At 35.7% G+C, this 19217-nt stretch overlaps 1 protein-coding gene across 1 annotated transcript; it reads left to right on the forward strand.

The window, feature by feature from the left end:
- The first annotated feature begins 12334 nt into the window (after positions 1 to 12334).
- LOC149533831 (large ribosomal subunit protein P2w-like) lies at positions 12335 to 18421 on the forward strand. The gene is made up of 3 exons (XM_089804109.1): positions 12335 to 12515; positions 12861 to 13096; positions 18091 to 18421. The coding sequence occupies exons 1-3, from the start codon at positions 12428 to 12430 to the stop codon at positions 18115 to 18117; spliced, it is 351 nt and encodes a 116-aa protein (XP_089660235.1). The 5' UTR covers positions 12335 to 12427; the 3' UTR covers positions 18118 to 18421.
- The last annotated feature ends 796 nt before the right edge of the window (positions 18422 to 19217 follow it).

Here is a 19217-nt window from a genome sequence, read left to right on the forward strand (position 1 = left end):
TTATTATTGTTTAAGGGTCACATAGGTTAGGTCAAATAATGATGGGTTTCCTTTGTTAAATGAAAATGAAGTTTTGAGCAGGATCACTGATTGAGAGTGAAAGAATTTTTCTGCCTCTGTGGGATTGCTTGTCGCTACAATGGAAACTAATGTGAATGTCTATCATGCGACAGAGATCAGGATGATGGCCTTTCTCGGGAAGGTAAAACCAGAAAGATGGAGTCATCTCCTGAGAAATGCAAATGATATGACGCATTTTTTCGTGAGTAGGGCGATAGGAAAAGATGCTTTTGACTATAGGGCAACCTGGAGAACCAACAGTTCGACAATTGGATCTTTCATTGGGGTGATGGTAAGGGCGAAGATTGATAGAGAAGAGATTGTTAGGCTCTGTGTAGACATTTTCAATCCTATCTGGAGGTGAGGGTTAGAGAAGGTTGTTCTCAATATTGATGACAAGGGTTGAATCCCTTACCTTGAGAAATACATGGGCCTTCCCCTGGGTGCGAAGGAGTTAAGGACTGCCCCTTGACGTCAGTGTCTAATGGTTAGGGATAATCTGGCCTTTTTTAGGGAATGGCCACGAATGGTAGCAAGTGTTAATTTCCTTCTGTGTTGGTGTGGGGTTAGGGTTGAAGAGAATCTGGAGTGGGTGGTCAAGTATATCAATATGTTTAAATCCTATGTGAGCCCGGGAGTAGTGTTCAACAACCTCAACGCCTTGGAGTTCTGCATCCTCAATGCAAAAAAATTGAGCAGACGCAGGGTCAATTATGTACTCCCTCCTAACATGGGCATGGATGATCTAGACTCAGTTCCAGAGCTGATTATGGTCTCATGGAAATAGTAGAATCTGTCTACAAGTTTTTGGTTACCAGCATTAGAATGTTGTTTTGTACCTAGATTAATAGGGCTGATATAGTAGGCCTACAAGTTTGCATAGGGTTCTAATTTCTGTATAACACAGGGTGTTATGTCTATCTTTGTTATTGCAACATAGAGTATTGTATTGTAAATATATGACAATATAGTATTGTAATGTTAATATCTAATAATAGAAATATATTTCCAAGTGGTTTGGTGTATTGTAGGGACTAGATTTTTAGCCCTGCATTATTAGACTATTTAAGGAAGAGATTTAAGAAATATAGTGGCTGGGTACAACAATATCTATTTAAGGATAGCTTTGGTAGTGGTAGTTTCATAACAAATATGGGATGTGTCAACAAGAAATGGTATCTTTTCTTTTAAAGTAAACAAAGGAATTTGATCTTTACTTGTATAGACGGGAACCTTGATGGTGTGTCCCAGAATCTCTTCAGAGCGCCATTCTTTGTTTTGCTCCCTGGAGTCAAGACTCTATTTTTTGTTACCTATTTGATTCAAGGTCGTCGGGTCGGTATATAATGTGGTAGACTTCATGTTACCTGCTTCGACCAGATTACAATAGATGGGAAGTTTTGTTAATTCTTAACAAGGTATGAAGATATGTCAGGAAGATTATGAAATTTGTATTTATGGTAATTATAATGAATATTAGCGTTTGGTTGTTTTTATATTTTAAACATGGTGAATACCCAAGCTTCCTTCTCGGTCTGATAATCTATCTCTGATCACTAAATTGATATTCCAAATTTCATAGAATAGGGGATTCGTAGTAAGATCTCCCTTAGTGATAGGATATTGATTTCAATATATCAGTGGAATAATCCCGTGATCAGAAATTATATTTATTCCATTGTATGTAGACCTTAATTTCGACTGTTTTGATAGATCTGAAGTGCTGGCATTTTTAGTCATTGATAACATTCAGGAATGAATATAAGGTAGAATTTGGTTAATGTGAAGACTGAATAGACAGATATTAAAGCTTGAACCTTGACTTATAAGGGTTTTAAGATTACTGGTCTTTGTCTTCATTTGTTGTTCTTAGAACACTCGTGTAAGATCAAAATCTCCAACTTAGTTTAAGCAAAGGATCAATTAATTAATTAATATGATTAATGGACTATAATAAGATTATGATAATTAGACTGCTTAATAATAATACTAGGTTTTATAAGGATAATATATATGTTTTTTATTGAAATTATTTTCATTTGTATACTAACAATCCTGGTTTCATGAAGAAAGCTTTTCTAGACAGGTATCTGATATTGGATCCTTCCACTTTTAGACAGAAGGAAACTACTCTTAGATAAATTTCCATGGGAATGCCCAGGTGTATTTTTATGTAATGTTATGTAAATCCATGTAATTTATGAGATCCGGGGTATGCCCCTATGGAAATGTAATAATATAGGACATAAGTCCCAGGCTAGACTGGAGGTTTTCTTCTCCGTTCTTTCCTACCAGTGTCCGTTTGAATGGAGTAACATATTTTATCTTTTAATTTGCCTTTATTTTAATATATGATCCAAGGCCTTGGCTGTTTATCGATCAAAAAATTTAAAAAAAGAAGAAGAAGTCATATCTAGAATCCATTGTCTTGTAATTTGAACTAAAACGAAATATTGAGTTTAAGATCCTAATTCTATTATTTGGTTGATTAGAGACATGGAAATTCCCTGCTCTTGTTAATTTTTTTTTTTTAGATTTTATTTCAACACTATGAAAAATATTTATTTGTGGAAAGGGTGTTGAATGTGGATAAATAAAGAAGGGTATAAATTTTCTTATAATCTACTTGGCAGTAGAAGCCTAATACCTTAATTTGATTTGGGTAAAAATATGTTACATATATTCATGTAAATATGTTAGTTATTACTTGATTACTTTGCCACATCTATGTTTAGTTCTACTTAGGCATATGTAGAATATATAGTTTTACAATTGCACCAAATTCCATTTGATCTACCAATTTCGGGTTGCTAGGCTTCTCAGACATGATCAATACACTCTTCATGTCAAGACGAGCCTCAAGGGAGCTAAATACTCTATGGTTGGCAGAAAAAATGCCTAAGCCACACTCTTGTATTGAGATTTTTAGATAGACAAGTGTATGATGGCTTAGGAGAAAGGGATTTGCAGATGCATAGTTGTGTGATGAAAGTTTGGTATTATGTTTCATGTTGACCTTCAAGGTCTTGTATTTGATGTATATTTAGTGATATTTGTTGTACTATCATGATGTATCAATGTTTAACAAGTGGCTCAACATGTTTATTATATTTGGATATTTATTATCATTGATTATGCATACTCGTAATGTGTTTGACAATAAGATCAATACCCTTTACTTGTATTTGTAGATGTATTCATTGCTTTATCATCTACAATTTTGGTCAAAGAATTGTACTTATCTCTATTAATGAGATGGAATTTTAAGTTGACTAGCCTTTTAATGGTTTTTGACTTTGAATTTTATTCGACTTTTTGAGTTTTTAGATATTTTCTTATGCAACAATTTTGTGAGGATTTTAGTCCTTTCATCCAAACATTATTTTCATCCTCCATCATGATCCCAAATGAGAAAGTGTCCTAAAATACAACAAGGAAGCAAATAAGTCAATAAATTACATGCTAAGTTGGCTTACAATGACTACTTAAAAGTAGTTGATAACAATTAACTTTGATTCTTGTATTTCAGAAAGGTGAGGTTTAGACCCATGATTGTAGAAATGATTTGAATCAAGCTCTTTCTTATCTTTTCATATAAGATGATAAAAATGATTTAAGGATCCAACATATAAAATTTAAGACCAATAGTACTACAAATTAAAATACAAAGTTAATCCTTGATAAAACAACAAGGCTTATTGTATGTACTGCCGACCAACAGGGTCCAAACCTTGCTGGGTTACTTTCTATCATGTTAACAATCAAAAGCACAAAAAATTATATATCTTGATTTACCCATTAAATATACAATAGATTATTTATATTTCACCTAGCCTAATAGTAGGAGTTCACCCCTAGCTTAAATGAACTTTAGATTCTTTACATGTAAATCCCTTATTAAAACTGATATATTTATAAGACCCACCTTACCTTCAGCTAAGTTCTAAATATTTGCCAAATATAATACATTGTAAGAGTAATTATGTGATGTTCAATTTTTCCTTCATGTTGTATTTTGTATTTACAAGTTTTGTGCTATTTGTTTTATTTTATTGAATTTGCAATTGAGTTGTATATACGTTCTTTCAATAAATAAATAAATTGCCCCTAAAAACATTCTCGATAGGCATGAGTATGTAATGTTCACCATTATTGGTTCTTGCCATAGGCAAGATACTATAGCATTCAGTGAATGCTATTTTGCTTTTTTCTTCAACAAATCAAAATATATAAATTTTCTCATTGTTTGCACTTCTATAATGTTTCTAATTTTCATATGTTTAGTGAATTTTATTAGAAATCTTTTATTTGTCTTCTTATTGGCTAGTAAATAAACAGTCATGGTGGAACAGTTTATAATATTCACTTATCTCAATGAAATATTTTTTCCTCAACTTTAGGCTTTTCTATAAACTTCTAAAAAAATCTAACATTGGTTGGTGGTTGTAATTAATGCATATCTCTGGAAACATCTAATCTTTTCCTAAAAAATTATGTCCACATATTTTCTTCCCTTCCATCATATTCTGAAACATTCAAGTAATTTAGTATGCACTTTATACTTTGCAGGGTTCCTCCCTCCTCCATCTCCGCGACTTCAAATATCAGAATGCAAATCAAAACTTCTTTGCCTATTCATTTTGCACCCTTCAATCTCTGCTGCTTGTTTTGTAGAGGTCGATTGTTAGCTCTTGTTGAATTTGATGGCAGGTTTATAGTGTGTGAATTTTTTTTTTTTTGCTTGAAATATTGGCTGACAAAGTCTGCTTGGGGTGTCTAGATTTTCAGATTGAGTTTTGTGCAAAACTTTGCTTAAATTTCTAATAGCAGAAACGATCTAGAAAATGAAATTGGGAAGATCTAAATAAGTGGGCAAGCAAAGAGGGAAAATATTTAGCTGTTAGAATGAAATTCAATAAAAATATGCAAAAATTGATTGAAGAAGTTTTCAGAATGGCGGGACAAATTTATTTGATACAAAGATCTGAAGAAGCGTTTGAATGATATAGCTCCCAAAGTCCAAACCGAAGGGGCTTCTCAAGTGTCGTGCAAGCGACAAAGGATCGAATCCTAGGAAACAAGTCATTCTTCCACCAGTGGGGGCGCTGAGGGTTTAAATCTGACATTCTTAGAGTACAAATTGACCTCCAAGGAGACCAATTTCATTCGGTTGCTCTACCTTGAGCTTGAAAAGTCCAATCTTTTCTTCATGGAGAAGGAATAGGAATACTTGTCTCACTATTTCTCCTCTTCCACACAAGATTTTTCTTTATTAGTTCCTGCCGACAGGCAGGATACTATAGCATCTAGTGATGCTTTTTCTTAACTTTTATTCAACCAATCAAATTCTTGGATTTTTATATGCTCTTATTCAAATATTATGTTTGTTTATATTAATGTTTTTATTTATTTTTATGAAAGTCTATTTATATGTAATTCTGTAAGTTGGTACAGTTAACAATCATTGTTCAAATTTTTTGAAAGCTTCTATTGGTCAAATGATGAAATATTTATTCTCAACTTTGTTGTGCCTACTTATTGCACAATGCATCATGGGGACACATCAATGTGAAATCTGAAAGCCTAAAAAAAGTACTAGAAATTTATTGCTTCCATCAATCTGTCAACCAACTATTTTCTATTTTGTGAAGTGATAAGAGTTAAAATTTAATGTATTACTCTACCAAAAAAAAAATTTACATTGAATGTGGGCCAGCAATTGGAATTGTAAATTGGATAAACTCCAGTGTCTTGAACATTCATGTTGTGTTGAGTCTTCTCTATTCTCATCGTCGCTCCTAGGTGAAGTTGAAGAGCAATTATGTGAAGCTTTGTTTATTATGCCATATCCATTTTCAAATATCGAGGTAAAATTTTTGTTTCACTTCAAGCTCTACTTATTTGTACTCTAGTTTTTTTCTTATTTTTTTTTGTAATTTGTGTAAGTGATCTCCATTGTATTGTACATGATGTTTTGTGATTTTTCTACTATGCTTATACATGGCATTTTCTCATTTTCCACTCTAGCCATACATAGTGTCAATGCATGCTTTTGCTCTGCAACTTTGTCTCTGTAGCTTTCTCTGTCAAGTATTTGGAATTTAAAAGCCATGGCTGTGAAGGATTGTTTCATAATATCAGTTTTACTGTTACTAACTGCTTTGAGTGACGAAACATCAAAATAGAGTGAAGTTGCTGACCATTTCTATGAAGCTTCAATCAATATGTTATCCCCCCTTTTTAACAAATATTGTGGTACTCAACCAATCGTAGCCAATATTCTATCAAATAAGATCAAAACATAAACCAAATGCAAAATAAACATCATACAATCTAAGCTCCAAGAACAACTTCACATATGCTTTTATTTAATAATAAAATTAAAAGAAACCCTGATTGGCAACTACATAAAACTGTCATGACTATTTTTCCCAGCGGTATACTTTTTCCTCAACTTTTTATGGGTGTAAACAAAAACTGTGATTTTCTTGTTTAATGAAAGAAAAATGGCTAGCTCCTTTACTATTCCCCTCGTAACAATTTTGACGTTTCATGAGGTTTCTTGCTTCTTGCTTTTGAAGAGGCTTCTAGACTTTACTCTTTTCTCTAATAATGATTTTGTTTCAATTGAAATAGATTCCCAACCACATCATATATAACTGTACATCATGGTGTAGGGATAAAATGGTGGCGATTTTACCATTGTTATCCAAATCCTCATGAAGGTTTGATTCCATATTCTTGTGTTTTGTGTATTGTAATTGATTTGTACAAACATGAATTATTACATACGTTAACAAAAGTGCTTCCAATAGAATCATGGAAGCTTGGTCATCCATTCTCTAAAGGCCAGTAAGAAGGAAGGTTTTATGCTCAAATTGGATATGTCTAAAGCTTGTGACAGGGTGGATTGGAATTTTCTTATGGCAGTCCTTTAGGCGTTTGGTTTTGATGCTCAGGTTTGTAATATTATCTCTCAACTTGTCTCCTCAACTTCGTTGTTTATTTTGGTTAATGGCTCCCCCTCTAATTTCTTCTTCCCCTTGAGAGGATTGAGACAGGGTGACCCCATTTCCCCTGTTCTCTTTATCATTCTGGCTGAATGCTTGGGAAGACTCATCTAGAGGAAATGTCAGGACAGGAGTCTGCAAGGTCTTAAGCCCTCTTCGGGTCCCTCTACCTTCACTCACCAGCAATTTGTGGATGACACTATCTTGGGGGGAAAAGCTTCAATCCGTGAGGCCAAAGTTTTTAAGGGCCTCCTGAACACCTATACCAGGGGTTCAGGCCAGGCTATCAATTGGGAGAAGAGTTCAATTTTCTTCATCAACACCCCTTTGGAGAGATAGAGGAAAATTGCTTGTATCTTGGGAAGCGGCATTGGATCCCTGCCCGCCAACTATTTTGGCCTGCCCTTGGGTTCTAGACCCTTGGATTCCTTCTGGAATAGCATCATAGATAGATTCAACAAGAAACTTGCTGGATGGAAAGGGGCCACCCTTAGTTAGGCTGGCAAGTGTACACTAGTGAAATCCATATTCCAGAACCTCCCTACTTATGCTTTAAGCCTCTTTGGTATCCCTACCAAACATGCAGATAGAATGGAGAAGATTCAGAGGGACTTCCTCTGGACAAGGATTGATGACCACAAGAGATACCATCTTGTTGCATAGGACCTCATTTTCCGCCCAAAATGCCATGGAGGTCTTGGTATCAGAAAGATTAAACATCTTAATGACGCCCTTTTAGCCAAACAATTATGGCATATCTTTCAAAGCACAGGTGTTTGGATGAATATCCTAATTGAGAAATATCTGAGAAGGCAATCTTTTAACTTCTTGAAAATTGAGACTGAGATTCCCTAGGGTTCTTATATTTGGAATGGGATCTTGAAGGCTAGACCCCTGGCCAAGTCAAAGGCTAAATGGAAGGTTGGCAAAGGGGATAATATCTTATTCTGGTAGGATAACTGGACTAGTCAGGGACCTCTTATCAATCACCCCAATTACAGAAGATGGGCAGAACAATGCATAGGAAGATTTGGCATGCAAGTTAGTGATTACAAAACTGGTCAAGGCTGGCATGACCTATCTGAGCTATCCTTGAACCTTATCCCTCTGATGATTTTACTGAATGTCACCCTCATCAACAACATTAGGGACACTATCATTTGGGGAGATAACTCAAATGGGCTATACTCTGTTGCCTTTGGCTATTTCTCTATATGGGACAGGATGGAGAAGCCAATTTGGGCCAAAGCCTGGATTTCTAGTCTCACTCCCAAAATTAATATCTTTTTCAAGCTCCTTCTGCAAGATAAAATTCTTACCTTAGATAATTTAGCCAAGAGAGGCCAAATAATCTTCAATAGATGTAGCCTCTGCAAGCATAACTTGGAAACAGTGAATCACTTAGTCATCCATTGTCCCTATTCATCCAAGGTGTGGAACCTTTTGACCAGGGATCCTGGTTTTAGTTGGTGCCCCCCAGTTAATATCCGGGACTTCTTTTGCTAGTGGAGAAGCCACCACTCGGGTTTGAATACTCAGTTATTCAGCTCCTGAACTCTCCCACACTTTTGCTTGGGAATCTGGAAAGAGCACAACAACAAAATATTCAGAGACAGAGAGGCTCTAGAGTTCCTAAATGCAAAGAAAATTGAAGGACTCGTTATGGAGAACTTTGCCATAACAAAGAGAGGAAATATCAAGGAAGGTGGGAACAATAAGGTTAGGAAAAATGATAGGGACAAGAGAAGATAGGAAGCTAGACGGTCCTTCTCCCCTGAGGACTAGCACAAAGCCAACTTTGATGAGGCAGCAAAGGGGAACCCCGACCCGACCATCAGTGGGGGCATCATTAGAAATAGCTTGGGAGGAGGAATTGTGGCTAATTCTTTCCCTCTTGGTCACCAGACTAATCACTTTGCTGAAGCCCGTGTGGCCAGACATATTGTTAAGCTGGCCTTGGCTTTCGGGATCGAGTTCCTATGGCTTGAGGGTGACTCCCTAAACATTATCAACTGCATCAAAGGTCATGCCACACCCTCTTGGACGATTGCTAATATCATTGAGGACCTCAAATCTAACTTGGGTAAGTTCAAAAAGACTTTTGTCAACCACGCTTATTGAGAAGCCAACTCAGTTGCTGATTGGTTCACCAATGATGTCGTTACCAGAAACTTGGTGATGACATGGAAGAACAGTGACAAAATCCTGACAGTGGCGATTGAGTTACTTCGGCAGGATCGAATCTAGGGTTCAAATATAATCCCATTTTAATAATGGAAGGATACGCCAAATCACATGTCAGAAGGGGAGTAATTAGAAGTCATGCAGAGCTCTTTTCAATTCATAATTACGTGTACGAAAGGCACGCTTTGAGGGCTGGCGTGAATAGAACCACTAAAAAATGTAATAATGTTTTCATTTTCAGTGTCCCAAGGAAAATAGAGCTCAGCAATTCTACTAGCGAAATAGGATTTATAGTGCTGAAGGCATCCATGGTCGGGGAAAGGATCAGAAGAGAGCCTTGGGGGGAAGCTGAGAATTGGAAGGAGAAGGAGAATGTTTGGTACAAGCTCGAAAAAAGGTGGTATCACCAGGTTCATGGAGAAGCTTCATAGTTTCGACGCTAGGGTTACCAAGATGATGGTAGAAACATGGAATAACGGGAAAGTCAAAATAGATGGAGTCACCCACCTCATCACTGAGGGCTTGATTATGGAGGTGACAAAAATCCCTTAGGAAGGCATAAAATTCTACAAGGACAAAAAGATGTCGGCCAATGTTGTTAGCAAATTTGTTAAGGACGATTTTGAGAGGAACAAACTTATCAAGGCCGATACTTACTACAAGATGGAATCCATCAAAAAATTATGGAGGTATGTTCTTAGGATTCTCATTGAGTATATCACTCTTGACTCAAGGTTTGACAGGATAAGAACATACCATTTTGTGTTGCTAAACCACTATAGGCATGCTGTTAAAATTTCTTTTCCTTTCTATCTTTACACTTCCTTGTCTAAGGGTATTGAGGGTTTCAAGAGAAAACCTGTCACTAATCCTGCCCTCCATGAAGGCCTTCTCCTCTTGGTTTATGAGTTTTTGAAAACTCAAACTAGGGGAAAATCCCTTGGTGACCAGGGTAATGCTTTAGAGGATACCGCTAGTTCGAACTTTGGGGATGTTCAAGTTGTTAAAACTGAGGATGAGGTAAACTCCAAAGCCATCTTTGTTGCTCGCAATCCCCGCTTTCCAAGCAGAAAGAGCCCTAGATGTCTTCTCCCCATTCCCCCCAAGCCAGAGCCTCAGGAGGAGAAAGAGGATAATGAGGAAGAAGAGTAGACTGACATTGACTCCGAGGATGAGGACAAGGAGAAGGGGAAGGACATAGTGAAGGATGAGGAGAAGGGGAGGGAAAGAGATAAAGAGGAGGTTGCCCTCGATGTTTCCCCGAGAAACCCTAGGAAAAGAAAAGCCGACTAGACCCTGCTTAAGGAAGACCCCATTGCCCTGATCTTTAAGACCCCTAGCCTTGATCCGCCCATCTCCCCGCTTGAGGAGATGATTGAAATTATGGTGGAAAAAAGTGGGGAGGTATAAGGAAGGATAGGAGGAGGACATGGATGAATTTTAACATGGATACCACTAGGTTGGGTATTGTCAGAGAGCCGATGAACATCCAGGTGATGGAGGACCTTGATGACAGAACCCATTATGATGAGCTAATTGACCCTGCTCTGTTGGTCATTTCTGACAAAGTGCAGGAAATCGGCTTCAACCTCGTGAACAACGCGAATAATAGCTTGATAGATAACTTTCGATCTATCAAATGGTTGTTTCAAGAAATCGAGGCTCTAAAGGAAAAGAAAAACTAGGATAGTAGCTAGAACATCTACAATGTCCAAGAGAACACTGGAAAGAAGATTGATCAAGCTAGCAGCCAGAAGTATTGCAGCAGCTAGAACTCCAGAGATGAACAGGAGGACAGACTATCCCTGGTTGAATAGAAAGTCTAGAGGTTTGACTACATCCACTAGATTCTGACAAAACAAATTGTGGATACTCTACACACTCTGAACGAGAACATTGTCAACTTGGGGGATACTCTAATGAGAGCTAGCCTCGGTGGGAACATGGCGAAGATAACCAGTCTGGACATTGGCTAGGAAGTGGTTGCTCTGAAAGCTGCCAGGGACCAAGTGGACCAAGAGGATGCCCATAACAAGAACCAGGAAGAAGCGGATAATTAGAAGAAAAACAAAGCTGCAGAAACTTTGCAGGACTTGGATAAGGAGAACCATTAGGTTGTTTCTCTTTTAGTTTTTCTTATAGGGTAGGCAGCTGACTTTTGCCTCTTGGCCTTTGGCCTTTTGTTGGTTTTGGCTATTCGTAGCAGTTTCATGTTAGCTGGACTTTTTAAAATCTCTATATTTATATGCTGTAAAACTTTTCATTTCAGGATCCTTGTAAAACTTGTTTTACTTAATTAAAAACCTTAGAATGTATCATCTCTTGATAATCATATACTATTTACTTAAAGGTTTTTCAAAAAACAATGGTTTATCTTTTATTTTCATTATAAATTATTTTAAAGAAATTATGTTGGTAATTTTAAATAGAGAAATAAGATTTCTTAATAGGTATAATTGAATTATATAACTATTATTAATATTAATATTTTTATGTTCAATAATTAATATAATAATTTTGATATTTATAATTAAATCGTGTATCATAAATATTATTAAAATAGGAGATCTAATGATTATTTTTAGAAGAGTTTTCCAAGTATGACTATGAATTATAGAACAAAGGTAACATCGTCAAATAACATTGAAAATGTTCTTTTTCTAAAAAATAATTTAAAAACAATAAGATATACTATCACCTTGATAATTTTTAAATTTTTTTTCCAAACAAATTGACATTTAAAATACTATATTACCTCATTCTTTAAAACACTCTATTATAAAATTTAAAAAATTATTTTTGCTTACGACTTATAACAAATACAATATATCTTTTATAACATACGGCTCTTTGCGAACATTTTACTTGTATCCAATCATAGATACTTGACACCATAAGTAGATAGCTTTCTACCCTCTACAATTAGCACTTCAAGTAGATAGCTATCCGTCCTTGTAACAATTATCATTTGTTGATAAAAAATAAAAGTATAGTGAACAGAGTGGGAGGGGAGGTCAAAAAAATAACAAAACCCTAAATCGATAGGTATAGAGGGGGATGTATTTAGGGTGTTGGTTTTTGTGTGGCGAGATCCAGTTTTGAAGGCTATCGCGACTGGGAAACAGTCTCCGGAGCCGCTTCAGTCGTTTGCAGAGAAAGAAAAAACAACTACTATGAAGGTTGTGGCGGCTGTCTTGCTTGCTGCCTTGGGTGGCAATTCCACCCCTTCTGTTGATGACATCAACGACATCCTCGGCTCAGGTTTAATTTTTTTCCAGTTAATACTTTGGTAGAATTTAGAACCGTTATATTTTTCTATCGCATCTTAACGTTTGAGGGCATTTAACGGCGATGATGGTATGAAAGATCTGCAAACCTCATTGATCACGTAATGATCTTACACAAACTGCATAGATAATGCGATCTTTTAGTTTTCATTGAAGTATGATCTGCTAGATATCTGTGAAGTTAGACCTTTTAGTTCTTTATTATCACCATCTTTTAAAAGAGTCAAGAAAATTGTTAGTAAATAATGCCTGGGAGAAAGGCACTGATGAAAGATTTGTTTATGGCACGATGATAATATTAGGGTTTGGAATTGTGCAGTTGGTATTGAGGGTGATTCTGATAGAATAGAGAGTCTTCTGGGACAACTTAAAGGAAGGCAATTGGTCGAGGTGATAGCGGCAGGAAGGGATAAGATTGCAGCGGTTCCATCAGGCGGGGGTGTTGCAGTTGCAGTTTCTGGCGGCGGCGGCGGCGGCGGTGCTGCTCCAGCAGCGGCCCCTGCAGCTGAAGCCAAGAAGGAAGAGAAGGTCGAAGAGAAAGAGGAATCCGATGATGTAAGTTAATCATATTTTTATCTTTCAGATTTAATTGGAGTAATGTTTTTTGAATATTTGCTGTTTATTTCATTGGTACGCTTCTTTCAATAAAAATTGAAATGTGGAACGTATGTAGATCTACGCTGAACTATCGTTTAAGTTTCTATCTAAAATCTGTAACCTCTTTCACGATTGATAATAATAGAAAGTGGTACAGTGAAGTGTTTTTGTCTTATTTACCTACGACTAAAGGGCAGTGGACCAATTTTGAGTGAATGATGCCTATTTCATTCTCTTTTAATTTCATACCGAGCTCATGGAAATTTGGGATTTTATAGCAGAAGTAGCAGTCCCCTCAATAGCAGAATTTGAATTGTTTGCCTACCTTAAATGACCGTTTTTGACCTATTCATAGGAGGAATCATCCCAACTCCTCTAATATTCCCAAATGTGTTTGCATGACTCCACTTTAATAGTCTCATCTATGTATACTCTTGCGCTGTAGGGCAAATTCGAATTGGAATACTTTTAAGTACTGTTTCACAGAGTTTTTGGTGGGTGTTGGGAGAACGGGACAAGGGACTTATTGGGTTGGCAAAACCTTTCATTTTTGGGAAAGCTGCGGGATGACATTTCGAATCTTGATAATTTGGTTCAGACTTTTAGGCTGCACTGAACTGACTGAGGTCGTTAAGAGAAGATGTGAATTATAATATTTTCAACAAAAAAAGTGTCTTACAAAGAACAGAAAATAAGTTCACATTCGAAAAGGACGATATGTTAAAATTTATTAGGTTTGCAAGTTTACACAAGGTAATGAAAAGTTTGAAGGTTTGAACAAATATGATTGAAAGAAAAATTAAAAAGAAACATGCACATGCTACATGTTGTCCTCTTGCTCCTTTTGCTCCACTGTCTTTGCCCTTTGCTACATGTTGCCCTCTTGCTCCTTTTGCTCTATTGTTTTTGCCCTTTGCTCTTTGTCCAACATTTTTCTTATCTGTCTTCTTTCAGTTTGTTGATTTCTCTCCTTGTTTGTAAGGAAACCATCAACAAATGAAATGGCAGTAAGCTAAGGGAAATATTTATAAGCAATGCATGTCTTCATTCTCAGAGGTGTTGTTGTTTATGGTTTTTGAAAGATCTTGAAAAAAGTTGTGGATTTTTATTTTCTTTTTCCATTTTGAAGTTTTGATTGGCTGGGGGTGTGGTGTTGGCCAGGATCTTTAAAAGGCTTTTGGTGACAGGCTAGCATTTGGTTAAGATTTCCCAATGGAGGGTGTTTCTAGGAGATGTCCTTATAGGGAATTGAAATTGAATTAGTCCAATAAAGTTAACTGCCAATTGTTGCAAGTGATTTGTGGTCACCTAATTGTATGAGGAATTGACCTAACTGCCCCAAGAACTTGACCTATTTATGCATCTTAGTTCTGCATGATTTCAGAATTGGGAGATGATGATTATCAAGAGTTGTGGGGGTGGAAACCCTATCAAGTTTGAGGGGTAGATAAATCTTTTGAAACCAAACCACACAGATCTTCATGATGCATGCTATTTTAATGATTTTATCACATTGTTTTTTTCCAACGCATGTCTTCGATATGTCTAATCCATATTTTTTAGAGGTCTAACGATTAAGTTGAAGAATATGATTGATCTAAATGGCGAGGGCTATGCTGTTCTTTAATAATATTATCAATTGATTGTTTATATGTAGTTTAGGAATAGTTAGGTGTGATACATAAAAAAACATATTTTCACTTTAAAAGTACCAGATGTGTTGGATGTTCAAGAGATATGGCTGGGTTTCTTGAGCTTCATGAGGATCTTCCAACATTCTTTCAATGATCCAATTCAGGGGATGCCCTAGAAACATCCCGTCTTTGAGATAGATGTTTTGGGGATGTATGCTGCTGTTGGGGACAACATAATGAAGGGATATTTCCTAGTTGCACCATATCTGAAATGTCCGTCTCTGGAATTGGTGTGCTTTTGGGAATGGGGACACATTGCTTAGGAAATTGGTGTACATAAGAAGAGGATTTTTCTATACCAAATATCTACATTATAATTTTCATCTCTAGGGGGTTGGAAAAATTAATGATGCTCCCCAAGCCTAATTTTTCCCTACCTTATTTTTGTCTGTTCAACTCATGTATTAGTTTAAATGAAGTTTTTAAAAAATGTTGACCTTGTTTCTTTTGATAAAGAAGATTATGGATGTTGAATATCGCTAGTAATTTAAATTTTTTATTGTGTAACAACATTACGAATATTATATTATGAGATATTTAAAATTCTTATATATCTTCAATTATGTGAGTATCACTTATCTTATAATTATATTTCATAATTTTCAAGTTTGAACTTTATATACATACATACATGTATATATACATATACCCAAGGCAATTGCCACATGCTTCCCTGTACCTGAATTGGCAACTTAGCAAAGTAACACATTCTAAGAAGAGTTGAACTAAAATATAGGAGAAATCATCCCACCCCCTACACCCCCCTGTAGTGTAGGAAATGGTGAGTTTTCACTACACATATCGGTGTACAATAAAGTGAGTTGAATTAGTGGTGGTCAAACACGGTGGCCGACATTATACACTCTTGACCAGGATATTGGCTACTTAACTGAGGTAAATTCTGGTGATGCTGTCTCAGTGACAATTTTAAAAAATATTGCAGCTTTTACTGTGGTAAGGCTGACAAAAGATGAGGAATTTTGAATGTCGTATAGACCATATTTGGTTGAGGCATATGAGCATCTGAAACCTCTATTAGCTCAATTACTATATGCTAGGAAGTTGGATTTATGATGATTGAAATTTATCCCCAACTAGATTTATTTTAGACATTTTGCAAGAAAATATTTTATTGCTGCTCAGCTTGATTATCTTGTGTAGGTAACATTTTTCATGTATTGGACTTCAATCAGTTTCAGTTGAGAAGCTTAATAATGAAATATCAATTTCAAAGCTACCTGAAATCTTTGCTAGTCTATTACTTAATGAAGGGTGTGTGTGACCTATTTGTAAATTTGTTTTATTCTATTGCTTACTTATTTCGGGTTTCTCTTTTCTGAGGATTCCTTCTTACTGTTTATCTTGATGCACGGAAGATGGCTTTGCAAGAAAATATTGTATTGCTGCTCAGCTTGATTGTTTTGTGTGGGTCACATTGTTTTGTGATTAGACTTCAGCCAGTGATTTCAGTTGGAAAGGGTAATGATAATAATGAAATATCATTTTCAAAGCTTACTGAAATCTTTGCTAGTTTATTACTTTATGAAGGGTGCACGTTTAAGGATCTATTTGTAAATTTAGTTTATTCTATCCCTTATTTTTGGTTTATCTTTTTTGAGGATTCTTGCCTCTGCTTCATTATTAATTTCTGTACTTCCACGTCATAAATAACAAAATGTTATATTCCTTATTGTTCACTATTTTGATAGAATTAGCTTTGTACTATCCATAAGGTACATAAATTAATTCCTATTCTTTTATATTTTTGATATTTTTTTTGAATATCGTCCACAATTCCTGCAAAAGTTGTTAATTTTAGAACCCTCGTATTGTAGAGATCGGAGTGTTTCATCTGTATCCAATGTACAATTCTGTCTCACCAGTAAGATTGAAGTTTTCATATCCCATTAATTTCTTGGCCCTATCTGTAAGCTTGCACTTTGCATATCCCAAAGGTTCTCTGTTTTTTCTTACCTATAATTCATAGTGGTTAAGAAGATTTGTGCAATGACTTCTATCACTTGGATTTAAAGCAGTGCTTTCCTCAAGAAATCTCCGAAGGAGTTAAATAAGTTTACTCTAAGAGTGAGGGTTTAAGTTGTAATATCCCTTGTCCTTTTCCAGCCTCCTTCATATATGAAGTATTTTTAAGCATGTGGATCATTTCTGGGTCTTCACTTCCCTCCACCTGATACTCATCTTTGTCCTAGGATGCCCAAATACTCCAGTGGCTCCTGCTTTTCTATTACATATCATTCTGGCATTTATCTCACTACTACTCACGACTGCAAGCATCCTTTATGCTCTCTTTTTTTGTTTGAGTTTTTTTGAAGTTTTCTTGAAGAGGTCTTTATTTGTAGTAGTCCTTTTATCTTTTGAAGAACTGAAATACCCTCACTTTCTGATGGTATTTTGGATATGGTTTTAATTTTTCATGCTTGGGTAGACACAGCCACATTGGTGGCCATTACTGAGAAATCTAATATTGTTTTGAGGCCGAAATACTGGATTTAGTCTGAGAAACCTGTTCTCTGGAATCATTTTTCTAGTTCCCTTAGGCACCCTCCCTTGGCTGATATTCTGGTGAGCCTTTATTAGCTGATTTTGTGGTCTGAAGGATGGTCAACCATGCCAGAATTTGCGAGTTAGGACATGGGAGACTAGAGTTATCATATTAGCTTTCGTGTCTTCATCAATCTATGACCAAACTGGTACATCATTTGAACTCAAAATTTTATTAGACGGCATGCAATTCAATGCTTTTTCAAAATTTTGGTACACTAAATTGATGTTGAGATCAAATGAGAGTCTAATAAAACAGAAGTATAGTTATAGAATTTGAAGATAAAATCTGATGCTTAGATAGAATATGACCACAGTTCCCTGAAAAATTCACACCATGTCCAACTCCATATAACTGAAGAATTTGGGCACTACTTTTTTATATATGGTAGCTGTATCCTTAGTCATTTACTCACAACCCAATTATAATGCTGCCTGCCTCTTTACCAGTAGCTGTACCCTCATGTCTCCAGTTAACTATGAATGAGATTTTAAATAGCTTCACTGAACCCCCTGGAGAGGACCATATATTTGTTTATCTGCCCTCTGCACACACTCTCGATAATGTGGAAGAATTTACTTGATAGTAGAAGTTTAACAGTGATTTGTTTGTAATTGGCTTGTTTTTTGGTTATTTTTTTGTATTCTGTGTGGATTTTTTGTGTTAGAACTTATGCGTTATTTATATGCTTGCAGGACATGGGCTTCAGCTTGTTTGATTAAAAAGATTAGTGAGGTACATTGCAAAATGGAGGCAAAATATTTTGTAGTGGAGAGCACCTTAGTGTATTTCGGATGGTATATGTCATATGAAATTAATTTTTTAGTTTGTCAAAGATAAGCAGTGGATGAAGAAACAAGTCTTCTAGTTTTTGACTATTTTTATGATGTTCTTTAGCAGATGTCCATCTTTTTAAAATTTTGTAAGGTTATGCAATGCATTCAACCCTTCAATTTTTTCTCCTATGGAGGAAATGTTTTAACAAAAAATTTTGCTTCAATTTGAGGAAAAAGTACAGTCTGGTCAGATGAGTGTTGTTTTAAATATGTATCATGTTTGATTAAATTCAGGTAAGGTAGGCTTCTCAGCTTTCTGGATTTCTCTAATTTTCCAAATGCAGATGGGTTTTCTTAACTAATGAGTATTAGGATATTTTAGTTTTATAGTTATTAATTAGTTTACATTTGTTTAAAATGTAGATGTCATTTTCCACTATTTCAGTAAAAGAAGAGCATGTTATGATTAATCTTCAAATTTTTAACCTTCACCTCCACATCAATCCTTGTTACAAAATCAAATTTGTAGAATGCTAATGTGTATGTATTACCAACTTGCATTTGTGTTAATTTGAGTGACAATATGTTATTTATCGAATGAATTATAATATTTAATGAAGGTGTGGAATGTATAATTTAAATTGTATGGTGTAAGGATCACTTATTCAGAACATGATGAAATAGAAATAAAAATCTTCAAAGCGGATGGGAGTACAGTTTGTTTTCCTGGGACGTGGGTTTTATGCTTAGGTGAGCAATGTAAACTGCATTGTGGATATAAAACCAAATAACGTTAATTTAGCTTGCAAAAAGTCCCATTGATTGGGCTTTTTTGTTTGGAGTCCCAAACAAATTTTAAGGCTTTCGTTTACCGCATATCATTATTGAATGTGGATGATAGGTCAAATGTTCAACTCAGAATGTAATAAAAAGGTCTTACAAATAATAGATCCTTTTCTGAGCCAGTTTTCTGACAAATGAAGTAGCAATATGTTTTGCATGATTTGATTTGTCAGAAGGTGAATTTGAAAATCCTTTTACTAAAA

The sequence above is a fragment of the Cupressus sempervirens genome, chromosome 10 (assembly GCF_028749045.1).
Source record: "Cupressus sempervirens isolate cs-2001-9-10 chromosome 10, ASM2874904v1, whole genome shotgun sequence".
Lineage (NCBI taxonomy): Eukaryota > Viridiplantae > Streptophyta > Pinopsida > Cupressales > Cupressaceae > Cupressus > Cupressus sempervirens.

Excerpts from the sequence above, each read along its gene's own strand:
- LOC149533831 (XM_089804109.1), top strand. The coding sequence starts at position 12,428 with ATGAAGGTTGTGGCGGCTGTCTTGCTTGCTGCCTTGGGTGGCAATTCC. Across the intron at positions 12,516-12,860 it reads CAACGACATCCTCGGCTCAG|TTGGTATTGAGGGTGATTCT; the intron begins GTTTAATTTTTT and ends GGAATTGTGCAG. Across the intron at positions 13,097-18,090 it reads AGAAAGAGGAATCCGATGAT|GACATGGGCTTCAGCTTGTT; the intron begins GTAAGTTAATCA and ends ATATGCTTGCAG.